General features: G+C 41.4%; 1 protein-coding gene across 9 annotated transcripts; it reads left to right on the top strand.

Moving 5' to 3' along the window:
• The first annotated feature begins 564 nt into the window (after positions 1-564).
• On the top strand, positions 565-27,494 carry pecam1b (platelet and endothelial cell adhesion molecule 1b). 9 transcript variants are annotated; one of them, XM_084044131.1, is made up of 16 exons: positions 565-776; positions 913-933; positions 3,466-3,759; positions 8,461-8,742; positions 9,541-9,834; positions 10,556-10,831; positions 11,616-11,900; positions 12,651-12,929; positions 14,777-14,878; positions 15,024-15,057; positions 16,301-16,380; positions 18,862-18,912; positions 19,208-19,297; positions 20,391-20,456; positions 22,071-22,093; positions 25,905-27,494. In XM_084044131.1, exons 1-16 carry the CDS (start codon positions 734-736, stop codon positions 26,010-26,012), a joined length of 2,328 nt encoding a protein of 775 aa, XP_083900257.1. In that variant the 5' UTR covers positions 565-733; the 3' UTR covers positions 26,013-27,494. The 9 variants fall into 9 exon arrangements, 7 of the variants coding, with proteins under 7 accessions (XP_083900257.1, XP_083900256.1, XP_083900258.1 ...); XM_084044130.1 differs by having other exon boundaries at positions 25,902-27,494; XM_084044132.1 differs by lacking the exons at positions 15,024-15,057; positions 16,301-16,380 and having other exon boundaries at positions 25,902-27,494.
• Positions 27,495-27,973: the final 479 nt, after the last annotated feature.

Genomic DNA, 27,973 nt, shown 5'->3' with positions numbered 1-27,973 from the left:
CAATCCCAACTAAGTGCAACTGCCCAGCACTGGGTAAGTTATGTGTTACCAGTGATATTTTTGCAATGTTCCACCAACGTGTGACCTCTAAAAGCCACACTGAGATTTATGACCGTGGAAATAAAATAAAAGTGGTTTTGCAGTGGCTGAGAAATCCTTACATCAGGAAATGGTCGCTACAACACACCAAACAATGTGCTCTGTACCTGCCGGCATACCCCAACTCTAAGGGTCAAAGGTCAAATCCTGACTAATCCTACACAGTGAAATATTCCCTGCGACTACTCTCTCTCTGTCTGTCTGTCTGTCTGTCTGTCTGTCTGTGTGTGTGTCTCTCTCTCTCTCTCTCTCTCTCTCTCTCTCTCTCTCTCTCTCTCTCTCTCTCTCTCTCTCTCTCTCTCTCTCTCTCCCTGTCTCTCTCCCTCCCCACTCACAGACAGGGGGCCGGTGGAGAACATTCCACAACAGCAAAGAGCCAGGCGGCGAGCACATCCTGAGGAAACAACAGTCACTTCCTGACAAATTAAGCTGCACCAAAGGCTGCTTCAAGTGATAAACCGTTGCCACTGTCTGACCACTGAATGGCTGAGGTGGAGCACCACCTTCACGCCCGCTGCCGTGCCGCCCACCACCAGACTGTCCTCGTTCAGCCCTCAAGCCCCCGTTGAGCCACTAGTCAGTTATCTCCTGGTCAGCCATAGGCGCAGGGAGTCCCAGCAGCCCCTCAACAAGGATGGGCCCCCTCCTACTGCTCACCTCCACGCTCCTGTTCTGTTGTAAGGATCCTTGATGTTGTATCATACCTTAGGAACACTTTTTTTGGGGGGAATTTGGTGGTTTGATGGACTTGTCTTTAACCTGATGTTGTTGTGCTTTGTTTATTTTCTTTTTGTTCCCATGTCGTCCATTCAGGTGGAAGGGCAGAGCCTCAATGTAAGTATGACGTCTTCATTTTCAGATTGACTTAACCCATTAAGACCTGAGGCGATTCTTTAAAAAAATCTAAATCATAACAGTTTTTGGAAAAAAATCTAAAAAAATGTTTTCAAGATTTTTCAAAAATAGCAGATATACAAGCTCATAGCGCGGCACTCGGTGCCGCGCTATGAGCTTGTATATCTGCTATTTTTTAATAGCCAAAGACATCTAAAGTGACACAGATGCGTTCCAGGTATCAATGGGTTAAGTTTGTTATGTTCCGTGTTCTATGATTCTTTTTTTGAATTATTACTAAGCTGAACGGACACAATTTGTTGTTATGTAACTAATTGATTGTCATTCAATTATAGTTAATTCTTCAATGGGAGCATCATAGTTTAATCATGTACAGCTCTCATCAGTGGTACTGTGTGCTGCTGGAGTAGAACGTAGTGAAGTTTGAAGACTTGTCATATACAGTACCAGCCACAGCTGTGAATAACTATAATGCTCACTCACTAGCACAGAAATATTAAAAACAAACTTTAAGTTTGTAAGAATTGATCTTGATTGAAGAAATGAAACTCTTCAATGAATATGAAATGAAGAAATGAAACTTGGGTTTAATTTTCACTCTTAAATTAACTTAAATGAACACAAGGCTTTGTTTTTACTGTGTGCGTCATTCAATGGAAACTGGCTGTGGCCTGGCTGTTATCAGTGCTTTTGGCCATCAGATTCTGGCACCGTGGAAAAGCTATGTTGGGTGGGTTTGGGAATCTGGCTGCTGGTACGGTCACACGCCTCTCTCTTCTCCTCCTGAGTCGGTTGGCACTGTGGTAGAATGAGACCAGCCCAGAGCCAATTCTGTTTGGAGATGGAGGCCTTATCCTTAGCCTGGGCCAAATTAGCAGCGTGCAGGTCTATTTTTGTACGTTAAGCCTCTATGTTGAGCGATGCCGCTCGTAGCGGGTTCATGGTGCTGTTTTATTTGCTTTTTCCTCATCTTTGTAATCAGAATTTCCATGAGACTGTGGATGCCTTTAGGCCAGTTTAGGTGCTTTTGTCATTGTTATTAAAGGTAGGGTAAGTGATATTTTGATAGTAATCATTGCTACAGACCCCTTTGTTCGGTCACAGGGGTCTCTCCAGCTCTTTAGTAAACAGAATATAAATATATTTTCAGGTAGGTGACAACATTTAAGCCAATCAGGAGAGAGCACTGAAAATGCATTTTCTGTTTAATAAAGAGCTGGAGAGACATGGGAGGATCCTTTTACTGAACAAACACACTAGAGCAATGAGTACTATCAGAATATAGAGCTATTTAACACTTATTTTAACCAAAGTAAATCACTTACCCTACCTTAAATGGTTTGGTAGAAAAGTGATGTTTATTTAAAGATGGAGCATGAGTTATTGAATGTAATTTTAGTCAAATTCAAGAAAGATGTGTGTGTGTGTGTGTATAGTGCATTATCATGCATCGTACTTAGATCTGTCATATGTTTGGTCCTAGCCTAATAGTGACTGTATCACTTCCATGGCCCAAACATTCAGGCCCTGCTACTTATCAAATGAGCCATCATCATTAAGCAAGGTTCTGCTGAGTGATGGGAGGGTGGGGACCGTTTTTCTCTGAAATAGCGAGAGGTCCCCAGAGATGCCTGTTTGTTTAACGAAGTGCTTTTCCTTCCTCTTTTGGGGGTTGGGGTGGGGGTGGTTGCTTACTACTAGGCCTTCCCTCAGAACACTTCCCCGCCTGCCCCCCAGATTGGTCTTGCAAGATACTTGATTTGTGTACATAAACAGCATGGAACATCTGCTTCCTAGCCTGGATGTGACTCAGTGAATTGGTCATTTTTGTTTTCGATCATGCACTCACATGACTATTTTGAATTTGAATAATTCTTGAACTCATCGGCCTGAGACCTGTTTTGTCTGGGCCTGCAGTTTGAGCATTTTGTTGAACTGTTGTAGCACTCTGTGTGACTGTGTTTAGGTGCTTGGCAAGGTTCTGCATGTACCGTGTGTGAAGCAATTAATTGATGCTGTGATGAGGGAGGAACGCTGTAGGTTAATCCTTGAATTATATACTCCACATGATGGTGTCGCTTATTGAAAATATCAGTTATGGCAATATAACTATAACCGAGTATAAATAAATAACAATAAACGGTCCTGTGAATCATGATATTGAATGCATGGGCTTTGTGGTTATTTGGGGAAATGTCCAGCTTCAGAACTGTAAGGGATAAGGCATTTCTTTTTATATAAAAGCTTGTGTTAGATGAGGTTGTAAAGTTAAATCTATTCATGTTTCCAACTGTCCAATTTCTTAGAAAAATCATACTGTGTATGAATTCTGTTCTAGTGTACATTTTTTGTGTCTTGACAGAAAAAGAAACCTATACCATGGTTGGCCTGGCCATTTATAAAACAACGCTCATCATTTCGAACAGCTCTTCACAGGACTTACAGGAAAATACACCAAAATGCGATGTCTAGTCATTTTTGTTCTAATGACTAATCCCGTCTCATCCTCAGCGTTCATAATCCGAGAAATTGTCCTCAACATAGAGCCCGACACCGAGGTGGCACGGGACACCAACGTCACGGTGCGGTGCAAAGCATCCATCGCCGGCAGCGTGGACTCCTTGAGCCGGACGTACACTATTTACAGGGATGGCATTCAAGTCTACACCAAGACCACCAGCAGCTCTGAGGATCTTGTCTACCCTTTGAACCAGGCCAGGGTGTCCAACTCTGGCAAGTACAAGTGTGAGGTCGACATCGAGGGCCGAAAAAGTACGAGCGATCCAAAGAAACTCACGGTAACAGGTAAGGTGTTTTTTTATGTTGTTGTCCAGATTGGTTGTGTTAAAAAAAACTAGACCATACCCGGTGGACGCATCCGTGGGGGGATATGCGCACATGATCTGGCAACCCGGGAGGCAGTTCGTCCCATAGCTGGGCAGCCCCGTAACCATGGCGACAGTGTTTGACACAAAAACGCTAATAAGAAGCTGAGATTTGGTGAAATTGAAAAACGGGCTTCACAGTTAAGTTCAGATGGTAATGGTCAATGGCTGTGTGCAAAATCAGGGCAATTGCTCCAGCCACTGGGGAGAACCGGGTAGCTTCACCTACTCACCACTACGCCCTTCACTACGCCCTTACTAGAATTATAGTATGATATATAGTTCAGGGGTCTTCAACGTTTTTCAGGCCAAGGACCCCTTAGCTGAGAGAGAGATGAAGCAGGGACCCCACTACATAATGTATAAAATTGTGTTGCAGATTAAACTTTTTCATAGATTTCATAGATGGCTTCATAGATAGTTTGACAGCACTATCGTTGTGTTGGATTCATGTTAATGTATCTTTTCAGACAGTTAACCACTTAAACACTCAATACTAAACTTGTACTATTCAAAAATAGCAGATATACAAGCTCATAGCGCGGCACCGAGTGCCGCGCTATGAGCTTGTAAATCTGCTATTTTTGAAAAATCGTGAAAATGTGTGAAAATCTTTGAATATATGTATTTTCAAAGCAAACATTTTTAACTCAAATCTTTGCTTTTGGGGGTCCCTGGAACAACATATTTTGATGGGGGTCCGCGGCCAAATACACATAATGTTGGGGGTTCTTGGCATGAAAAAGATTGAGCACCACTGATATAGAAACATACATTTTCAGAAAACTGTTGAGATTTAGGAGACATGTAGAATCGGCTTCAGGTCTCAATGGTCACACAAAGATCTGGCGGCCCGCTGTAGTACCTCTGAGGACCACCTGTTGAAGACCCCTGCTATAGTTGGATACAGATATGTTTTGTTTGTATGAAAAATACTTCATACAAAATGCCTTTAACCCCCCTGGTATCCCAGTTTTCAGCATGTCACTATAGGAAAGTGAAAGCAGATCTACAAAACCTGTTGTTCATTCCTTGAATGAACTGACCTTGTTCATTCGCTATTTTTGAAATAATGTAGAATTTTTGTGGTTAAGTGGCCGAAAACAAGAACACTCGCCCCAAAACACACTCGCCCCGGGGCAAATCCGGCAACCTCGGAATGTTCGCCACCAGGTATTCCTAAACGTAACCTCAGTATAACTGGTATAACTGCCTAAACCTAACCTTATTCCTAAACGCAGCCTCAGTAAATCTATACCTAAACCTAACCTTATTCCTAAACTTAACGTCAGTAAAACTATGCCTAACCCTGAACTTATTCCTAACCTTAACCTCAATAAAACAAATACAAGAATACACAAACCGCTGGGGGTTAAGCAGTCCGCGACAGAAATGGGGGCGAGTGTGTTTTGGGGCGAGCGTTCCGGTTACCATGATGTGGTTAAAGACCCCTTCAGTGATCTCACAAACAATTAGATTCTATTTTCCCTGCACGCTTAAGTCACTCAATTTTATGGTATTTTTTCTTCAAACTTAAACAGTGAGATAAATAATAAATTAATAAAGTGCCAAATTCATAAAAATACAAATAAAAGTATATCAAGAATAAGTATATTCCAAAATAGTTAGTGGCTGTTCCAGAACTAGAGTAAACTGGCACGGAACAGCACAGCAAAATCATGAGTGTTAATTTAACTTAGAGTAAAATTGTCTTTACCAGACCATTTTTGCACACTCAGGACTCAGAACTTTACTGTGCAGCCATCTACCTTATCTTTCTTTCAAGGCTGAGAGAAACTGCCTAAACAAGGTGGACAGAGTCATAATAAAGATAATTTCCCCCACATTCTTCCCTCTCTTCTATTTTAGGACAACAAACAGTTGTGAAAGAATTATTCTCAGAAGAAAAAAAAACAAAAAGAAAAAACAGTTGCAGAGTAACAGCCTCTATATATAAATATAAATATACAGTATATAGGCCTCCCAAGACAGACAAAGACTTGATGACAGAATTCTCTGGCTTCCTGTCTCGTATTGTTATAATGCATGACAGACTGTTGATCTTGGATGATTTTATTATTCATGCAAATGATCTCTTACGTGACCTGGATTGTTTTGGCCTCTCTCAGAGCATACAGTAAATAATGCTATCCGTGTTCTATGGCATACTCTTGACCTAATTACTGTATGACTTATAGGTATTGAAATTTAATATTAATACTCCACTCACATATATAGTACATCCAAAACGTGACCACTAAAGCCTGATTTATACTTGGTCATACAATGGTGTCATACTGCGAAAATAGCCAACGTCATAAATCTACTATTTTTGGTAGTTTTGAATTCTCTTAGGCAAGTCGGACAGCTGAGATGAGATGGAAACAATATGTAATTTAGCCTAAAAAAGATCATGACTAAACATTCTCACAGACCTAAACTTTTGTTCAGCACTATAAGTTCTGTCCTCAATCCCAATATCTATCATTATGCTGAAACATCCACGGACATGTTTGAGAAGTTTCTGAAGTGTTTCACTGACAACCTTTTAAAATGTTCTCTGACACTCTCTCTTTAATTTAAACCGGTGTCTTTGTCTGGATTGAGAAACATATTGTAAATGCACAACCTCCCCCCATGATGTTGTGCCCTCCCATATCATAAATATTCTATTGTTGGCCCTACCATACAAGTTTTTATTATTGATTGCTTAGCCTCTGGCACTGTCTCTGCATGTTTTAAACATTGAGTTGTCCAACCTTTGCTAAAATGAAAAATCATAACTTTGATGTTAAGTGTTTAAGTAATGGGCCATTTTTTAATTACCATTTGTTTCTAAAATAATTGAGAAAGTTGTCCTGTCACAACTGCAACCATTCCTCCTGAATACCAACTAGATCCTTGATCCGTTTCAGTCAGGGTTCAGAGCCCTCCACACAGCATTGAAACAGCTCTGTAAAGATGACAAATTATCTTGTACACTGTTGACTTTTGGGAAAATGCCATTGTGTTATTACTAAAAGTTAGTGCTGCCTTGAACACGATATCCTTTTGACATGACTAGAACAGTGGACTGGTATTAACCACTTTCAAACTGATGTCCCTGTTTTGGGCTTGTCACTATAAGTGACATTTTGTGTTTGTCCCTAAGGACCTAAACCCTATGTACTTAGTTGACCAGAGGTGTATACTAGGCCCCCTCTTATTTTCCCTCGAGTCGATACTAAATATCTCTGCCGAACATAGCAGATCTACAAGCACACAACATGTTGCAGCGCAACGCGTTGTGAGCTTGTAGATCTGCTGTTTTTGCCAAAGTTTGCCACAGAATAGGTACACTAGGGTTAATGTGTGCGAGCGCGCACACACATTTGAATTCTTTATTTATGTCCACATAAATACAAGGTCTAAAGGACACAAATACTAGTAGTGCAGTTTGACACTGTGGGTTACTACGGCATACATGCTGACAAAGGCAATCACAGTTACAGTTATACACGCACGTAGGGCCAAACAGTCAGTATACAGCTTAAGGGTACAAATAGCAGCGCCGTCTCCAAATAGCGCGACTGCCAATGATAGCTGACACTGAGCAATATGTTGCTAGCTGTTTGGCTTTTCTCTTTGAGAGACCAGCCATCTGAAGGCCTCTAACAACGAGCTTATGAACATGGCCCAGGCTGCCAAATATGAAAACTAAAAGTTTACAGTTGTAGCCCAGTTGCGACATGGTCTGCTCTAGCAGTTGATACTTCAACACCTTAGTTATAAAGGCTTCTTCTAGGCTGTGGTCAAACGTACAGCCAACCTCTAGAATGAGAACCTCTCTGTTATTCTCATCAACAACAACAATATCGGGGGTATTTGCTGCTATATCAGAGAACATTGAGACATCACCACACAGATTGAACATACTCGGCTTCACAGTGGAGTGCTTATACAGCATTGGAGCAGGTGACCTGAATGTGGAAATGATACTGTCTGCAATCAGATCCACGATTCTATGATGTCTACAAATGTAAAGCCCTCTGTACGCATGACAACCATTGAGGATGTGGGCCATGGTTTCAGTAATCTGTGCGTGGTCAGGATGTATACAGTGTGTCAGGGAGCCAGATGGAAAGGTTAAGCTTAGATGGTGAAACCTGGAGCCTAGCTTTTAAGGTGAAGGTGATGATGGCCTCATCAAGAGCACACACACACACACACACACACACACACACACACACACACACACACACACACACACACACACACACACACACACACACACACACACACACACACACACACACACACACACACACACACACACACACACACACACACACACACCACACACACAGCCTTAGTCATGGACAGTGCTTCAAACCATAACCATGATAAGATTTTGGCCTGAGGTGCTTCCTGTAAAAAAAAGAATTCCTATTCCTAACACCCCCCGTTGCTTGCTGGCATGAAGGTATATATTGATGTTATTATTAAACGTTTAGATCATAGTTATCAAGTTGAGAGTGAGTGATGGAATTCAGGTTCTTCAAAGATGATAAATATTGCAATAACGTCACTCTATGAAACACACACAAGTCCTTCATATTCTGGGTATTTGTGTTTTTTCCAGGTCTGTCCGTGCCAGTGCTTCACATCAACAAGGGCGTGTTCAGTGAGGGAGAAGAGGTGAAGGCCACGTGCACTGCCCCAGAGGAGAACGGATCTATCATCTTCTACTTCTATGCAGACTCGGAAGAGATACGCGAAGAGCGGGTCAGCGTCAACAAGGCGGAAGTCAGCCTTCGCTTCAGCAGTCCGGGCATCCGCAAACTGCGCTGTGTCTACGCTGTTCTGGTCACGCCCGACTCTTTCAAATCAAAGGAAAGCAACAATGTCACCGTTTCAGTCAGAGGTGTGTGTAAGAATACTGCATTTATACGGTACAGTTTTTGGACATAAGGTTTCCACCAGACAGTGACGATATACTGTATATGTACTGTACATAATCCAGTGTAAGTATAATCCATGATGAGCCATGTGCTATCGAAAGATAATGCACGACACAGAGTCATTATTCTCTGTTTCTGTATTCTGTTTTGCATAATTTTTTGATAACTGCATGGCTTGTCATTAATTACCCTTTACATATATGTGGGGGGTTTCCATTATCGATTGTGTGGACCAGTGGTTTTCAAACGGTGCGTCGAGGCATATGTGCCATGAGACTAGTCTAGGTGTGCCTTTGGATTTTGTGACAACTACATTACACATTATTATTGCAATATACAGTATATAACTATAGAAAATGTTATGAATAACTGTTTTATTTACTCTATCAATACTTTGTGTGCACTTATTTCACACACACACACACACACATACACACACACACACACACACACACACACACACACACACACACACACACACACACACACACACACACACACACACACACACACACACACAAAAACCTCACAATGCGATGCGATGTATTGTGAGCTCGCAATGTAATGAATATAGATATGCCTTGAGATTTTGAGCCATGGGCACAAAAACTTTGAAAACCACTGGTCTGAAGACTGTTACCCTTGAACTTAGCCTTTTTGGTTGCTTGTAATGTTATCTGGGAATTGAACCGTATTCCAAGTATATTTGAAGCTGCTCTGGATAAGAGTGTAAACCATAGTTGTTTTTGTTTGTCTCTCAGAACTCCGCATTACGACTGCTCTTGAGATCAGCCCAGAAGAGGACATCTATGAGGGAGACGAGCTGAGCATCACGTGCACCGTCATTGACTCTGACTACCGCTCAACCTCTGTCAACTACATCCTCTTCCTGGTCCAAGGGGACAATGTGCTCGGCCAAACCAGATTCAACCAAAATGGACAAACCAAAATCAACCATACCATGACTGTACTGGCCAAACACTCTGGAGTCTTTGAGTGCAGATTAGACATGGGAAACATAGCCAAGGTCTCTACCAAAAAAGTTTCAGTTACTGGTAAGTGGATTGGATCATTTGTGTGTGTGCGTGCGTGTGTGCGTGTGTGTGTGTGTGTGTGTGTGTGTGTGTGTGTGTGTGTGTGTGTGTGTGTGCGTGTGTAGCAGTGGTTCTCAAACTTTTTCGTGTCTAGGACCCCCAAATTGCCACTTAATAGCCTGCGGACCCCCATTTGAAAAGATAAGCCAGGGACCCCCATAAGAGAAGATTTTTACGGCTCTCCAGTGATTCTCAACCATTTTAATTTCAAGGACCCCTAGTTTGACGTGCATTAGGCTACGGACCCCCATTTAATGGCATTTATACCTCATATTGTAAAATCAATGTTAATTTAACTCTGAGAGTGTACAAATGGAACCAAATGGACCCGTTGGGGTCCATTTGGTTCCATTTGTACACTCGCAGAGTTACAGACCCACAAGGGTCCATTTGGTTCCTGTCCATCATTTAGCTGGGGACCCCCTGGAACCCCCTCTAGTACCCCTGGGGGTCCCCGGACCCCACTTTGAGAACCAATGATGTACAGTACAGTATACTGAGTATAGTATAGTATGTGAATATCTTTGTTCGTCTTTGTACTGTAAGTGTGTGTGCGTGCGCTGGTGTTTCAGTGAGTTCTATAAATGAAACTCGGTACATGATGTATGAATCATATTTAAATTTCACTGAGTGATATTCTTCGTCAAGCAGCTAAATGTTCTTCTTTATAATGACTCCACAGAGCTGTTTTCAGAGCCAACGCTGACTATGTCTCCTGCTGAGGTCTTTCATGAGGATAAAATAAACCTAACGTGTAAAAGTCAACACTACGCCTCTGAGAGACTGCGCAGGGAGGACGTGACATATACCATTTTACCGCTGGAAAGTCAACTGAGCGCACAGAGGGAGGTCGGCGTGTTCTCTGGGAAGGCGCCTCGATACAACTTGAACTATACCTGTACGGCAAGAGCCAAGGGTTTTTTGAAGACCAGTAACACCTTGATGGTTAGACCAAAAGGTATGAGTTCCCAAAGCCACTTTGTTTTCGTGCTCTTTATTTCTGCATGTTATGCAGTGTTGTGATGGTAATTCAAAATTTGATAAAATTTTAGTCTAAAATTCCATTTAGTTTTAGTCATATTTTAGTCATCTGAAATGTTTTAGTCTAGTTTTAGTCGACTAAATATTATAAGATTATAGTCGACTAAATCTAAAGTTGATTTAGTCGACTAATATGTATTTTGGCGGTGCTTTGATGGCGTCATAATGGCTGATTTTACACTTGGTTGCATGCTGAAAATAGCTGATCTACAAGCTCACAACGCGGCGCGCTGTGACGCGTTGTGAGCTTCTAGATCTGCTATTTTCAGGGCGCAACACCCGAGCGCGAACAAACATAAAAAGTTTTAGTCTAGTTTGTATTTGTTGACAAAATTGTAAATATATTTAGTCTTTGTTTTAGTCATCATAGCTTCGTTTTTATTTTGCTTTCGTCAGTGAAAAAGGTAGTCGTTGAACAGTTTTCGTCATAGTTTTAGTTGACGAAATCAACACTGATGTTATGGAGCTTAAAACTGAACTGTTTAGAACTGAGTTGAAGAACAGAGTTGCTGTCACTTCATATGTCCTCGATGAGGTCTTACTGACATAAATTAGCCATCTTTATTAAAATCCCAAGCATGTCCTATACATCTTGAACAGTGAGTACAGTTAGGACATAACTTGGTAACAATGGTTATAGTTGGTACTGCTGGATTTTAAGGATTTTGTGTCTTGTCTCTCTCTGTGTGTCTGCCCTCCAGTTACCGTCTCTATGCCAAGAATATGGGTACAGGGGAACGTTATCCTGGGGGAGCCCTTCCAGGTTCTCTGTCTCTCAGACAGAGGCAGCCTACCCATACACTACAGCCTAATGCGGGGTTATGACGAGCTGAACAGGACCGTCACTGTCCAGCAGCCGGGGCAACCTGCTCTGTTCCCTATCACCATCCACCAGCCTAAGGACATAGCCTTATATATGTGTGAGGCAAGAAACAATCCAAGGAAGGAATCCGTTCTCAGTAAAAGACTCTTCGCCCCTGTCATAGGTGAATATAGGCCTCATTTCATACGACAAAGTATAAATTAGGCTTACTTTAAGTACATTTTGATGCCAATACTTTGTACTTTTACTGAAGTAAATATAGAATTCCGGACTTTAACTTGTAACAGAGTATTTCTATATTGCAGTATTGATACTTTTACTTAACACATTGGGTGCCAGAATTTTATAATAACAGATTACGTTCGGTGCCAGAAATCTTACCGTTGCGCTGCATTGTGCTGTTTAAATCTGTAGACTCCATGACGAGCGATCCATGAAAAAAAAGCATGCGTGTAGGTTGCGCAATGGTCCTGGCTAAAGCCTGGAACAACAGCATGTCTCACGCGAGTCACCATGGCGGAGTAATCTCGGATCGAACGGGACTCGTTTTGCCCACTGTAAAAAGTTAAGGAGATACAAAGGTTTTTAGCCAGGAGAATGGAAGCGGATGGGAGCGAGATTTTTTGGCACGGTGATCCATCTGTCCCTTACTTCTTAGAGTGTTCATGGGTGATTCCAGGGCTGCGCTAGCCCCCCCCCCCCCCCTTGTGGACAAAACGAAAAAAACAAAAAGGTATGAAAACCGTATGTATACGGTTTTTAGGATTTTTGGCACTCCACGGGTGTATTTGCAAAAAGGTATATATACGGTTTTGGCACTCAATGTAAGAAATGTGAGTACATTTCCCACCACTGGACGTCACATAAAAGCACACTTCATCTCATTTGATCCGCTCTTCTCGCCTCGCCTCAGTGCCGCTGTCAGAGCCGTGGCTGACCGTCGTCCCTGACCTGGCCAACATCGCCGAGGGAGATCGGCTGTACCTGATCTGCAGCGTCAAGGGCACGCCGCCGGTCACCTTCAAGTGGTATCGCCATGGCAACCCACAGGTGCTGCTGTTCAGCAACATCACGAACCAGAACACCTACGACTACCAGGTGCCCGGTGTGGGCAGTCAGCACAGTGGAAACTACTACTGCGAGGCCTCCAACAACGCCAACAAAGTCCGCAGCCACGTGGTTACTATAGAAGGTGAGAATCACGCGTGTGTTGTTCATACATGTGTCCAGGACTAATGCATACAGTAAGGCTAGTGGAGGAGCATTTACTTGAGTACTGTACCTCAGGGGAAAAAACAAATCATCCGTATTTTACTTGAGTATTTGTATTTTTTGGATACTTTTTCTAAATTTCAATACAGCAATGCATTGATATTAAAAAAGGAAAATGCACATTGTAATTTGTTCTTTTGAATTGTATTAACCCATTAAGAGCTGGAACTGTGTCATTTTTAGATTTGAGCTAAAAAGGATTATATTAGACTTTGGGCTATTCAAAAATAGCAGATATACAAGCTCATAGCGCGGCACCGAGTGCCGCGCTACGAGCTTGTAGATCTGCTATATTTGAAAAATCGTGAAAATGTGTGCAAATCTTTGAATATATATATATATTTAAAGCGAACATTTTTAACTCAAATCTTTGCTTCTGGGGTGTCCCTGGAACAAAATATTTTGATGGGGGTCCGCGGCCAAATACATATCATTTTGGGGGTCCTTGACATGAAAAAGATTGATCACCAGTGATATAGAAACATACGTTTTTCAGAAAACAGTTGAGATTTAGGAGACATGTAGAATCAGGTCTCAATGGGTTAAAAGCATATGCTTTTGAATACTTCATATATTTGTAAAAGTAAGTACCTCAGTACTTTAACTCAAGCACACATTTGACTCAGTAACTTGCACTTGTAGTGGAGCAATAGTTGACCAGGAGTACTTTGACTCAAGCACTGGGGTTGAGTACTTGTACTGGGGTTGAGTACCACCGAGTAACGGGTGTGGGAGGCGAATATTTCCTGCCAGCTTTGTCTATTACTAGCTTTTCACTACCAGTTCACTGTAGTGAAAATGGTAGTAGTTAGCCTGGTTCCAGACGAATCTGCCTTTGCAAAATCGCATCGCACTTTAGCCCTCGGCAGATTAGGTCTGGCCCCCCTCAATAGAGATTTCATTTCTCTCCCTCCGAAGTCGTGAGGGACGTGAGTGTACAAATGGAACCAAATGGACCCGATAGGGTCCATTTGGTTCCATTTGTACACTCTCAGAGTTACAGACTCATAAGGGTCAATTTGGTTCCTATAAATCATTTAGCTGGGGACCCCCTGGTATCCCCTCACGTACCCCTGGGGGTCCCCGAACCCCACTTTGAGAACCAATGCTATATTTGATGAATACCCTTTGTTTTGCCGTTTTGTCTTTTCCAAACATGGTTACAAAGTGCTTTACAGACATAAACAGCAAACATCAGCAGTAGAGAAAGAAAAATAAGAGAAAATGCCCATAGCTCTAAATAGGCAACAAGTGATTTGGTGATTGACATTATAACTGAATGTGATTTTCAGTGGCGTGCACAGACATTTTGAGGGCCAGGTGCTCAAGTAAATTATACTTTTTTTTGTTTACTTGGTCTGCTCTTTTTCCCCTCTACACCTATACCTCTTTGCCAAAAATAGCCGATCTACAAGCCCGCTGCGAGGCGTTGTGGGCTTGTAGATCGGCTATTTTTGGCTAAAGTTCTCCTCAGAAAAGGGATGCTAGGTTTCGAGTGGTTATGGTTAAAAAGAAAAATCATATCACATAAAGATTTGGCGGACCCCCTGTAGTAACTCTGAGGACCCCCTAGGGGTCCCGGACCCCCTCTTGAAGACCCCTGCTGTGCCCTTTTTTCAAAAGGGCACTTCTGGTCAAGAGGGCAAAGGGCAGGTGCTCTAGCACCACCTAGAGTCTATCTGTGCACGTCCCTGGTGATTTTATGTCATTGTGATTTGACGTATGATCTGAATTGTAATCTCTCGTGCTACCACGTCCTCTCTGTAGTGCTCATGGCGATGTGGAAGAAGGGCGTGATCGTGGCCTCCTGTCTGCTGGTGGTGGCGCTGCTGGTGCTGCTGTGCGTGCTGCGCTTCCGGGCCAAGAGAGGTAGAGAGAGCTACCATCCTCATCCTCCAGCAGCACTGGCTGCTCATGTCTAAACTTGTGTATTTATGAGTGAAAAACCAAAAAGAACACCTCGTCTTCTCCCGTCTGTTCTTCTCTCCTTCTCACCCTTTCTCTCCTATCATAGGTAAAAATCGAGAAGCGGCAGCCGAACTGTCAGTGTGAGTTTGCTTGAATACCTTGTTTCCCCTCAGCATAGAGACAGATGTAGTTTTATGTCAGTGTGTAAACCACGCCATATTGCAGCAGGCGCCCAAACGGTATTGGATGTATGGCAATCTTGTATAGGCTTGTCTCCTAAATCCTGAAGTTCTGAAAAACGCACGTTTCTATATCCAGTGGTGCTCAATCTTTTTCACGTCAAGGACCCCCAAAATTATATGTATTTGGCCGCGGACCCCCATCTCAAAATATTTTGTTCCAGGGACCCCCAGAAGCAAAGATTTGAGTAAAAAATGTTCGCTTTAAAAATATATATATTCAAAGATTTGCACACATTTTCACGATTTTTCTAAAATAGCAGATCTACAAGCTCGTAGCGCGGCAGTGCCGCGCTACAAGCTTGTAGATCTGCTATTTTTGAATAGCCCAAAGTGTAAGATAATGCTTTTTAGCTCAAATCTAAAAATAACACAGTTCCAGGTCTTAATGGGTTAAAATGGCTAGCTGCTTCTCATCAGGATCAATCTTGTGCTATTCTGTAGTGAGTATCTAAGCTCAGCGTAGGGTAGGGTGGGGGCGATACGACTTCAAATCACAAACTTTTGCCTCTATTGCGATTCATGAATGATTATTTATATTTTTTAAATACTGAAAATAGCAGATTTACAAGCTCACAACGCTTCGCCCTGCAACGTGCTGTGAGCGTGTAGATTTGCTGCTTTCACTATTTGTGTACGCCACCATTGTAAAACAATGGATAATACAGGGTTAAGTGGTTAATCCAACTCATCGATTTAAAGTCGATTATAAACAACCTATTTGAATTTTACCTATTAACATTTTTCGTGTTGATTCGTTGATATGTGAGAAAAATAAATTATTATTATTATTGTTATTTATTTTTTAAACTTTGTTTATTGGATTTTCCACAGAAGCATTCAATGTCAAGAATTTGATACAGATACATAATAGCTTCCTCCAGTGCAATTCATCAAATAAAAAAATTGCATTAAACAGGTTGAAATAAAATTCATTTAAACGTGCTTCTCGATTCTTCGGTTATTTGCTCTAAATATTGGCTTTGATATATTTTCGGTTAATTGCCCAGCCCGAGTGCAGGGTATGAGCTTAATCTGACAGCATCAAGCACACCCAATTTGAAGTGAGCTGTATTTGTCCATTAAAGGTCTCCTCTCCACTTTACGACCCGCCGAAGATGACTTTATTTTCCCCATTTCTCAGAAAGCCTTCGAGCCCTAAATCAGATGACTCTTTAACAGTGAGTCTAACCCACGACAGAGAGGTTTATAACACACCCACAGGTAGTCTGATTTTACTACCTTCTCTGTGTGTGCCACTGCACTGATGCCATAAGCCATACTTTAACAACCACGAAGCCTAATTTACACTTCATCGTAGGACGAAGTATAAATTACGCTTAAGTCGCTGGTGCCAGCGCAACAAGGCCATAGCATGTTTTGTTCTTTTATGTAATAGCCATAGCATAGCATGTTTACTTCAAAAGCCATCCATCAACTCATGCTCATGTCACCGATGCATCATTCTAATGTGCATGCATGCGCATCAGCTATCTTTTGTGAATGCATTTGTCTGTTTAATCCTCAACGTATCAGTGTGATGTACTGTATGTGAGTTGGAAGGTTGCCTCTGTGTCTCTTTGTGTGCTATCTATGTTTGCATTTGGGAGTTTTCATGTATGTGTTGCTAAATATGTACACGAGAAAAGAAAAATAGGATGTTCCCAGAGGGCAAAGCGTCGTGGGTCTCACGGCCAAAGTAAACATTCTGAGGCTCAAGGTAGAGTGTTTGTGCAGGAAGTAGAACGTTGATAGCTGAACTTAAGAGTGTTTAACAGTGCATGGCGCAGGCTGTTTGTCCACTCTTGTGAGTGACTGCTGAGAGGGCGCTGACTGTCGCCGTCTTGTTCCAGACGCAACGCCACACTATGACCACGCGGAGGGCGGGGGAGCGACCAATGGGACGCGAGATAGTGTGGCATCACTTCCTGCTGACATCAGCAACAGGAGCAGCTACAGTATCCCGGCAACAGTGTAGAGACAAGCCTCGGAGTACGAGAGACTTGAACGAAAAAATATATAACGGCTTCAAAGAAAACAGACAGCCTTGGGATTTTAAGAAAAGACTGTAACGGCAAACTCAATTTGGAACAGAGAATTCAGATGATCGTGATAATAGAAGCTTAATTAACACAGAAAATAATGACCAAAATGTGGATATGGACATTTTCTTCAGTTATAAGTTTGGGGCATGAAAGGACTGTGTCCTAACTCACACATGTGACCAGGAGGAATGTGTTGTGAGTGACTACATGTGAACCAGGACCCCATTGATCTCTCTCCCCTCCTCCTCCTGCACCCTGGATGGGCCTTGGTTTTATAATAATCTGCATTACTTTCTTTGTCCCGTTTCTTCATTCCCATTGGTCTGTCTCTGATTGCATGTCCTTTGTTGTTGCAACTTCTCTTATTTATCTGTTGTGCATTTGATGTTTGTTTGTTTGTTCATTTGATGAAGGTTTGAATTGTACATACACTTAATATCCATCAGCAGAAATGTGTGTATATATTTTTGGTTGATCTCTTGACTGATTGGAAGAAGCACTTGTAGAATAAAGATGTTGGTTTTATTTAGCAGCGTGTCAGTACCTTTCATTTTGCCCAGGTTACTTTAGGTATTTACTGACATTACCCATTTAGCCATGTTTCGGTGCAATGTCTGCCGAATGTACACAATGTAATGTAGCCGTGTCTATTTTTATGTATTTTGATTACCAACATACAGTAAGCGCATGATAAAGACAGGTTTAACCATCTTAAACTCAACTAAAAACTCAAAGGAATGTGTATGAAAGAGCACCATGAACTTTTTAAACAATAGTGTCCAACAGATTTACTATGTTGGCATGAAGAAACTTGTTCAAGAAAGGGCTGGTGCTGGAATATTGTCTCAAGGGGTTTTGGGTTGTGTCGTGTGTCCGTGGGTGGGTGGGTGGGTATGTTTGAAATCAGGGAAATAATTTGGTCGTACGCCAGACTAGTTTGAATGCAGGCAGCAGGTGGCGGAAGTTAATAACTTAGACCAGTGTTGAACTCCAATTTGAGATTACATTAAGGAATGGGAAGTTGTTTTTGCCAGTCCTTATTGTGTCGCCCTTGTTGAATAAACAGTGGTCTATTGTGCGTAAGGCAGCATAAGATTTGTGGACTATTGGCCGACAAAGCTTCTAAATCTCTGCCCCTGTGATAATCTTTCTGGAACATACTGGCTTTTCAATGGCTTTTCCATGATGAACAGTTCTGTTTCAAAACACGCCATGTAATCAGGTCTTCTATTTAGACAATTAGCATTACTCATGCAAAATAATTAAAGCAAAGTACAAACATTAAACATACCCTCTTTGAATGTTTGGGTGTCACGAGCGATAGCTGAGTGAGATTTACCAACCATTACAATGCAATTTATGTCTGGTGACTTGTATTCCTAGTTCTATCAAGAACCCATGACAATCTGAATTTCTCTTGCACATGCTGTGATCTACCTCAGCATAGTGTGACTATATATGAGTCTTTGTCTTGTAGGGAGGGTGGACAGAGCACTACATAACATGACTCGGCGTGAATCTATGTCTTTGTCTTGTAGGGAGGGTGGACAGAGCACTACATAACATGACTCGGCGTGAATCTATGTCTTTGTCTTGTAGGGAGGGTGGACAGAGCACTACATAACATGACTCGGCGTGAATCTATGTCTTTGTCTTGTAGGGAGGGTGGTCAGATCATCCAGTGTGTGGAGTGAGAGGCCGGCGGATGCAGGTGAGATGCTGAAATTACCTAACATAACCCATTTCATCCAAAGCGCCTTAACAGTATCACAAGAGCATTTTTAACAATGGAAACCCCATTAGTACAAGGTTCCTGTTGAAGGAAACGGGTGGCTTTATTAATTGTTTGTCGAGCGTCATTAAGTTGCGAAACGTTAATGTTGAAATCACATAACAAAGCAACTGTTAGTCAGCTAGTCTCAGGCATAGAGAACGGAGCAGAGCAGATGGGTCATTTAGTGTGCGTTCTTCATCTGTTTTGTTCATGTACTTCCGTAACGGTACAGCCAATGATGAGGAGAGCAGTGCAGCATCCACTGAACCTGATGTAGAATACACCGAGGTGGTGCATCCCCAACCTGCTGATCTTGTTAAAGGTGACACACACCCACACGCACGCACGAGTGCGCACACACACACACACACACACACACACACATACGCACATATATATCCCATTCAGACCTGAGGCCGCTTCTAAAAAAAATCTAAATCCTAACAGTTTTTCGTGAAAAAAAAATGTAAAAAATATTTTCACGATTTCTCAAAAATAGCAGATCTACAAGCCGCGCTATGAGCTTGTATATCTGCTATTTTTGAATAGCCAAAGAAATCTAAAGTGACACAGATGCGTTCCAGGTCTTAATGGGATATATATAAACAGTGGTTTATAAGTATTATTATTATTTCCACTTCTTACACCAGTCAATCTCAAAGTGTGGTCCGGGGACCCCCGGGGGTCATTGAGGGGGTTCCAGGAGATACCCCGTCAAAGTGAGGAACAGATTAATTTCACTGTTACTTTTCTGGTTAGAAGTTAGTCCAATGAGAGAATGTATAAGAATGACTATTCAGATCATATATGTTTCACTTTATCCACTGTTACCTCCACACATACAGTATATAGACAGTTGTAGAATTCTGTACTAAATCTAATCTAACACCCAACATCTTCTCTTTTGGGGGTTTCCTGGCACAAGATCCTTTTCGTGACCGAATACATATCAATTTCGGGATCCTATTACTCACTCACCATGCCGCACATTATGGCTTGCAACTTCCAATTCTATACCGAAACCATTTTACTTAGCCTTGCCGACATTCCTTCACTTTTGATAAGACACATCCTGGGAGTGTCCTAATTACACATAATTAAGATGTCTTTGGAGTGGCTGTAACTGTAGTGATAGGGCATTCTGGAAACATCAGTTCATAAACAGGAAGGGTAGAGCTAATTGCCAACCAATCCGCTCTTCGATGCGGTTGCATGGTCGAGGTCCCTGTAGGCTGTAGATGGCATAAATGCTGCTTAAGTTTTTTTTTACGATACTGCTATCACCAGCTAAACGTGGAAGTTTCTGTTAATGATGAATAAATAAACATGTGTCTATGGTGGCAGTGATTTCATTGCCTTTTGATGTTCAAGTAGAGTAACCTACTGACTGACTGACTGGTGTGTTTTTTTAACAGTTCTAACGGTTCCACTGAAAAAAGGCACAGACACAGTGTACAGTGAGCTCCAAACCTCTGCACATGGTGAGAAACACATATTACTTCTTATGATGATCATAATATCTGTTGTGACTCCTGACCTAGACAACTTTAACTACATGAACCCTGGCTAGCGTCTCTGTTGTGGACCAGGGGTCATCAATGTGTCCGTTCATGGAGTGCGTCCGTGGCAAAGATTGGTCTTGTCCGTGGCAAATTTTAGATTTAATTATAATGTTCTTATTTTGATCATAAGACCCATTTACTGAATGTCATTCTCCAGGTTTTCTTCAGAATATGTATGACACTGATTTACTTTGACACTATGTACGGCACATTATGAGTCCAACTAGTACTAGTCCAACTTAGTGGTTCTCAAATGTTTTATTTGCAAGGACCCCTTAACTCTCAGAGTTACAGACCTGTTATGGTCATTCATGGCTAGCTCTTTATGTGTTTCTGGTAATATTATTGTCCACTCATTTTGTATGTCCGTGGCAAAAAAAAATATTTTGACAAAAATGTCCACCACAAGCCAGCATGCCGATGACCCCTATTCTGGGCATGTCATAAAAGGTGAACATTAGGCCATGATTTGTTGATCGGCTATTTGGAGGTTCGGGCCGCTATGCAGCCCGCCTCGAACATCTAGAGCAGTGGTTCTCAAACTTTTTCATGTCAAGGCCCCCCAAATTGACACTTATTAGCCCGCGGACCCCCTATCAAAAGATATGCCAGGGACCCCCATAAGAGAAGATTTTTTCAGGCTCTAGCGTGATTCTCAACCATTTTAGTTTCAAGGACCCCCAGTTTGACATGCATTAGGGCTACAGACCCCCATTTAATGGCATTTCTATCACTTGGACCGCAATTTATATTGTAAAATCTATGTCAATTTAACTCTGAGAGTGTACAAATGGAACCAAATGGACCCGTTAGGGTCCATTTGGTTCCATTTGTACACTCTCAGAGTTACAGACCCATAAGGGTCCATTTGGTGCCTAATCTATCATTTAGCTGGGGACCCCCTGGAACTCCCTCAAGGACCCCTGGGGTCCCCGGACCCCACTTTGAGAACCAATGATCTAGAGTTCGAGCTGCTACGCAGCCCTCCCTTTTGCAAAGAGGAGAACTTAGTGCAAGAGGGCCGTTTGCTATTGCCAGATTACCTAAACCACTCCAGTAGCCTGGTAGGTGATCATATCCTGTTACTGCTCACAGGAACTTCCTGTTATTGGAAGGCAAGCCAGAAGCGGCATGTGTCTTTCGGGCAGCCCATGGGAGACATGCTGTACCTTATTCAAAGTGAACAAATAATCCTTGGTTGTTGAGTCATGTGTTACTCAACCTCACGCACTGACAGTCAAGCTGTGATAATCTAAGCGTTGATTCATAGGGCAGTGACTGCGCTCATTGGCACTTCCACTGCCTTCTGGGCTACAACAATGGCCTCTGCAGCAAAGAAACAACATCACTCAGCAAGGGCAGCCTCGTCATAAATGACCAGAGAATAAGGGATGCCATGAGCATGTACAGAATGAGTGAACAGGACACATGCTTGTACACATGCACGCGTGCGTGCGTGCGTGCATGCGTGCGTGCGTGCGTGCGTGCGTGTGTGTGACACAGTAGAGTGAACTTGTTTTCTTGTTTCCGCAGGTGCTGTTGATCACGATGACTATGTGAGTAATTCTGCAACGCTTTAATAGATATTGTATCATTTTGTAGAGAAAAAAAGGGTATAGCCAGAAGTATGGACAAAAAATAGTTGTCTGTGGGTTTTATGAATATTTGAACAAATGAAAGAAATTAACTAAATAATAACTACATTAGATCCATTGGCACACGGGTTATTTATATTATCTAATTCCTGAAAAGCAACAGCTTTGGACATGCAAGGTTTCCAACCGACAGCGATGGTGATGATAATGTATAAGCTAGAGTTCTGTCCTGTGGTATTTCCCTCAATTGCTCTCCCTGCCAGCCTGGTGACCATGCACACTCCCTCCCTCAGTAGGGCTGATAGTCCAGCAGTGTGAGAGGAAAATGTGCCTCAGAGTTTCCAGACCAAGAACAAAGGGAATTGGGCTGGGGCTTCCTCCCATATCACTCACATCAAAACCCAGCGCTGTGTGGCCCAGTAAACTTACATCCAGGTCCATCTCTTAAAACTGCCACCCTGTCCTTGAAGCGTTTTCTCGGCCCAGTCTGACCCCTTAACTCGGCTGCCGTCTTAAAGGGCAAGACCACTTTAGTAGAGGTTTGGGTTGTGTAGTTACCTTGCCACGATGTAACTCCAAAGGTGGGCAAGAAATCAAAAATAATTGCTCCATTGATTAGAAATTGATAATTCAAAATATGCTCCTCATTGACTTACATTGTACGGTAAAACTGCTCTCAAAGTCACTCTTTTAGCACAAAAACGAATGCAAACAAAGTTGATTCAGACAATATAGAACATCACCAAACCCAGTACTGTTTTTTTTTAAATAAAAATGTCAACTTCCTGTTGATTTTGCCATTTTTAATAAGTAGAAAACCCGGACTGGATCGGCGGATCCGGATTCAGATCTTCAAATAGTAAAATCAACAGGAAGTTGACATTTTTACTAAAAAAACAAACAGTACTGGGTTCGGTGATGCTCTATATTGTCTGAATCAGCTATGTTTGGGTTCATTTATGTGCTAAAAGAGTGACTTTGAGAGCTGTTTTACCGTAAAATGTGAGTCAATGAGGAGCATATTTTGAATTATCAATTTCTAATCAATGGAGCAATTATTTTTGATTTCTTGCCCACCTTTGGAGTTACATCATGGCAAGGTAACTACACAACCCAAACCTCTACTAAAGTGGTCTTACCCTTTATTTATTTTTATTAGTTATATTATCAATAAAATCCTAGTGTTTTGCCAATTATTTGTTGGCCCACTTGCAATATCCTGATGGGAATGGCCCACTGGCTCACACTGCTTACTGTTTGTCCCTACATGGTGTTATGAGAAGGCAGTTGTAAACTGGGAGAAGAAAAAAAAGACAACCTCATTTAAAATGAGCTAAGGATGTGACATCATGGTTTATGCTGTCATCCCCGTATCTCCTTGAAGGAAGAATTTAGCGAGTTTTATCTGAATTAAAATCTATAAGCCAAAGTAATTACTGGGCAATCCCCCCCACCACCCACCCACCCAGCCCTACCATTTGGCCCTACCCTCTCTGTGGTGGAAAAAGTACTCAAATGTTTTACTTAAGTAAAAGTATCATTACTGCAATGTAGAAAGTACAAGTCCGGAATTCAAAATGTACTTGAGTAAAAGTACAAAAGTAATGGTATCAAAATGTACTTGTAGTACTTGTACTGTAGTACCAGAAGTAAAAGTACTCATTATGCAGAATGTCCCATTTCAAATGTCCCATTTCAAGTTTTCAAATGTATAGAAATCTTTTGAAAATAGCAGATCTACGAGCTTGTAGATGAAATGTATATAGGGCTGAAGTGGTTAAGGTATGTTTCGTTATAATAATAAAAATCTACAAAGTAACTAGTAACTAAAGTTTTCAAATAATTGTAGTGGAGTAAAAGTGCAATATTTGGATCCGAGATGTAGTGGAGTAGAAGTAAAAGTATTGGAAATTGGAAATACTCAAGTAAAGTACAAATACCTCAAAAGTGTACTTAAGTACAGCACTTGAGTAAATGTACTTAGTTACTTTACACCACTGCTTCACACGTAGGCTAGGCTAGGGTGTCCAATTCCTTGCATCTTTCCCTCCATCTAGCCTTCTGTTTGTTGTTATAATTGAAGGGTGGGTCCTCCTCTGTCCTCCTGTAATATGACATTGGCCTTTGTGCCTGTAAGAACAAGGAAGCACAAGAATGTGTAGCTCCAGGTAGACACAGGACATTCCACCAGGATGTTCCGGAAGTGTCTTTTTTTTTTTCTTTCCTATTTTTTATGGGTTAAAGGGATATTTCACTTTCAAAAACACTTTTGGTCATTTTATCGTCTACTCAGGCTTTTGTAAGCCCCCCAGGCTTGATTCAGTATTTAGATATTTGATATTCATTTTATCAGACACGCCCCCTTCCTATACAAACCCATTATAACTTCAAACTCCATTTTCAACATGTTAGATTCGTCAAAAACACCCGTCCTTGGTTCTGCTGACTCACCCTGCCCTCCTAAAACGCGAGGGGCCGTGTTTTTTCGATAACTTTTTTCATTTATTTTTAATATTTTTTGGGGGAAAAAATTAAATACATTAAAAAAATAAAATAAAATAAATTAAGAAAGTAATCAAAAAAACACGGCCCCCTCACGTATTAGGAGGGCAGGGTGAGTCAGCAGAACCAAGGACGGGTGTTTTTGATTAATCTAACAGGTTAAAAATGGAGTTTGAAGTTATAATGGGTTTGCATAGGAAGGGGGCGTGTCTGATAAAATGATTATCAAATATCTAAATACTAAATCAAGCAACTTAAAAACGGTCTGGGGGGCTCACAAAAGCCTGAGTAGACGATAAAATGACCAATTTTTTTTTTGAAAGTGAAATATCCCTTTAACTTTTATTTATTAATGACATTTTGCATGGACTGCTCGAAAGCATTAAGCGTATGCTTTGTGACCAGGATGACATGTACTTTTTTGTTTTATATGTATATATATTTTTGGGTGCTTTTTATGCCTTTATTGATAGGACAGTAGGCTGACAGGAAACGGGGAGAGAGATGTGGGGGAGACACACAGCAAAAGGTCATCGGGATCAGTATAGTCGAACTCGTGACACGCTGTCAAGCTGCATTACCAGCGTGTGTGGTATGCGCCTGGACCTGCTAGGCCAGCGGGCGCCCAGGATGACATCTACTATTTATGACTGAGAGTTCATATATCTACTTTGCAAGTGTGTTCACATATACTTTATCCAGGGACGTCACAGGCTCTCAGAAGGTGGGGGGGATGGACTTTCGGTGGAGTATTACTATACCCCTTATTTTACACTTTGGCTATTCAAAAATAGCAGATCTACAAGCTCATAGCGTGGCACCGAGTGCCGCGCTATGAGCTTGTAGATCTACTATTTTTGAAAAAGCGTGAAAAACATTTGTAACTGTCAAATGTAAACACATTTTGTATTTTTTTGGGGCGGATTTTGTTAGGGTTTTTTTTGTGTTTTGGTTACCACTTTATTTCGGTTTTAGGGTTAGGGTTAGGTTATTTAATTCTTATTTTTGCCTGATTTTACCGATTTATTATCAAAAAATGTTTTTTTATTTTTTCAAAAAGTGGGGGGTATGAAATCACGGATCTGTAAGAGTGAGGGTGTCGCGTCGTACGCACAGTGAATGGCCGTGACGCCCCTGACTTTATCTCACTAATTATCTGTTGCATCATAGTGATGGTTTTCAGCATTTTGTTGGCACATGAATCAACTGTCTGTGACAGTATTAAGTGGGGGTGACAGTATTAAGTGGGGTCTCCTTGGTGTCTCAGCAGGGAGCAGTAGAGTACGCTGAGCTCAATGGTGACCAACCGGTGAACTTTCACGCTCATCATCCCGATGTCGACACCCACCAACACCTCCCTGTGCCTGTGGACATATAAAAGCCAGTGATGGAAAAAGTATTCACATGTTTTACTTAAGTAAAAGTATTGATACTGCAATGTAGAAAATGAAATACTCTGTTACAAGTAAGAGTCTGGAATTCAAAATGTACTTGAGTAAAACTACAAAAGTATTGGTATCAAAATGTACTTAAAGTACCAAAAGTAGAGAGTACTCATTATGCAGTATGTTCCATTTCACAAGTTTTCAAATGCATAAATTGTATACAAATCTTTTGAAAATAGCAGATCTACAAGCTTACATTGCGTTCGCATGGCGACGCATTGTGAGCTTGTAGATGGGCTATTTTCAAATGGCCAAAATGTATATAGGGCAGAATTGTAGTGGAGTAAAAGTACAATATTTGACTCTGAGATGTAGTGGAGTAGAAGTAAGTACTGAAAATTGGAAATACTCCAGTAAAGTAAAAAATACCTCAAAATTGTATCTAAGTACAGTACTTGAGTAAATGTACTTAGTTACTTTACATCACTGCTAAAAGCAATTGTATATTTTGTCATGAAGGTCATGTGGAATGACAGAAACTAACGCATCAACACTTTTTTCACCTAGCTATACAAAAAACGAGTGTTGCACTGACCTCTAAGCCGGGTTGATACTTTTAACAAAATTGTTATCACGATGACCTGTTTTTCCTCGGGTGTCAGTGGTTAAACTGGTACTACTACAATACGACTGGGGTGTGGCAGGCAGTTTAACCCATTTAGTCCTGTTGTAACCTATATGTTGTTTTACCTTTCAATCCGGGAGCCACCTCTGTGTCTCATTAGTTGTTGCTATACATATGGCAAAATAATGTTTTATTGTTTTTTTGGGTAAGAATTTGAACGTTTTCAGAAAACGTACGTTAGGTTTTAGAAGGCCTTTTTAGAATCGGCCTCAAGTCTAAATGGGTTTTAACCTAGTTGAAAGATTCAACTTGTAGAGGCCAATGAAACACTTCTTTTCTGCAATATGTGACTTTAGAGTGAAGTTAATCTTCAACGATGACTTTTCACACCTGTCCTGCACCGTACTATTTATTTTCAGTTCTCTCCACTTCTTCTTCTTTCTTCTCCACTTTTCTATCTTTATGAGCACTAATCACACTTTTTCTCTCCTGTTCCCCCACCACCTTGACCTTATCCATATCATCACTGTCAGGTGGAAACCTTGTATGACCAAAACTATAACTTTTCAGGAAATTGAAAAAAAGAACCAACACGTTCCAACGAATCCAGTGTAGTTATTGTTCAGTTACAAGCTCTTGTTAAGACCTTTAATACATCTTGTATGATGAAGTAGGGCATTAATATTTGCGGGGGAAAAAAACATAAAAAGTTGAGATACAAGCTTTCTGCCCGACAGTAACGATATGTTTTACTCATTTTCCCCGTTTTATGTACCAGTCGGCAATGGGCGTTGACTGTAATGTCAGCTGTAAATATTTGTTTTCCTATTAAAGGCAACTCACAAGCTTGTGCTGTCTACATTTTATGATTTCCCATGGGCCTCTAAATCTAGGTTTTTATGTTTCCTGGGGCTGTGTAACTATTGAGGCCGGGCTTATTTACTAGCCTAAATCCCTCTTCTACTGAATGTTGATGTGTACATTGTCTCCCTTTTGATCTGCATAACTGACTGACCGTAATGCTGGGCTGAGAGATGAGGAGATGGAATCATACACCACACACCTCTGCAGTGGTGGAAACAGTACTCAGATATTTTACTTAAGTAAAAGTAGCAATACCACAATATAAAAATGCTCTGTTACAAGTAAAAGGCCTGTGTTCAAAATGTTATTTGGGCAAAGGTACAAAAGTATTGGCATCAAAATGTACTTAAAGTACCTAAAGTAAAAGTACCAAAATGTTTGAAAATAGCAGATCTACAAACTCACAACATGTCGCGATGCGACGCGTTGTGAGCTTGTAGATCTGCTATTTTCAAATAGCCTATG

Source organism: Gymnoscopelus microlampas (genome assembly GCF_963454915.1).
Source record: "Gymnoscopelus microlampas genome assembly, chromosome: 2".
NCBI lineage: Eukaryota > Metazoa > Chordata > Actinopteri > Myctophiformes > Myctophidae > Gymnoscopelus > Gymnoscopelus microlampas.
Note: the sequence above shows the minus strand (reverse complement) of the source record. Positions and strands in the feature narration are given on the sequence as shown.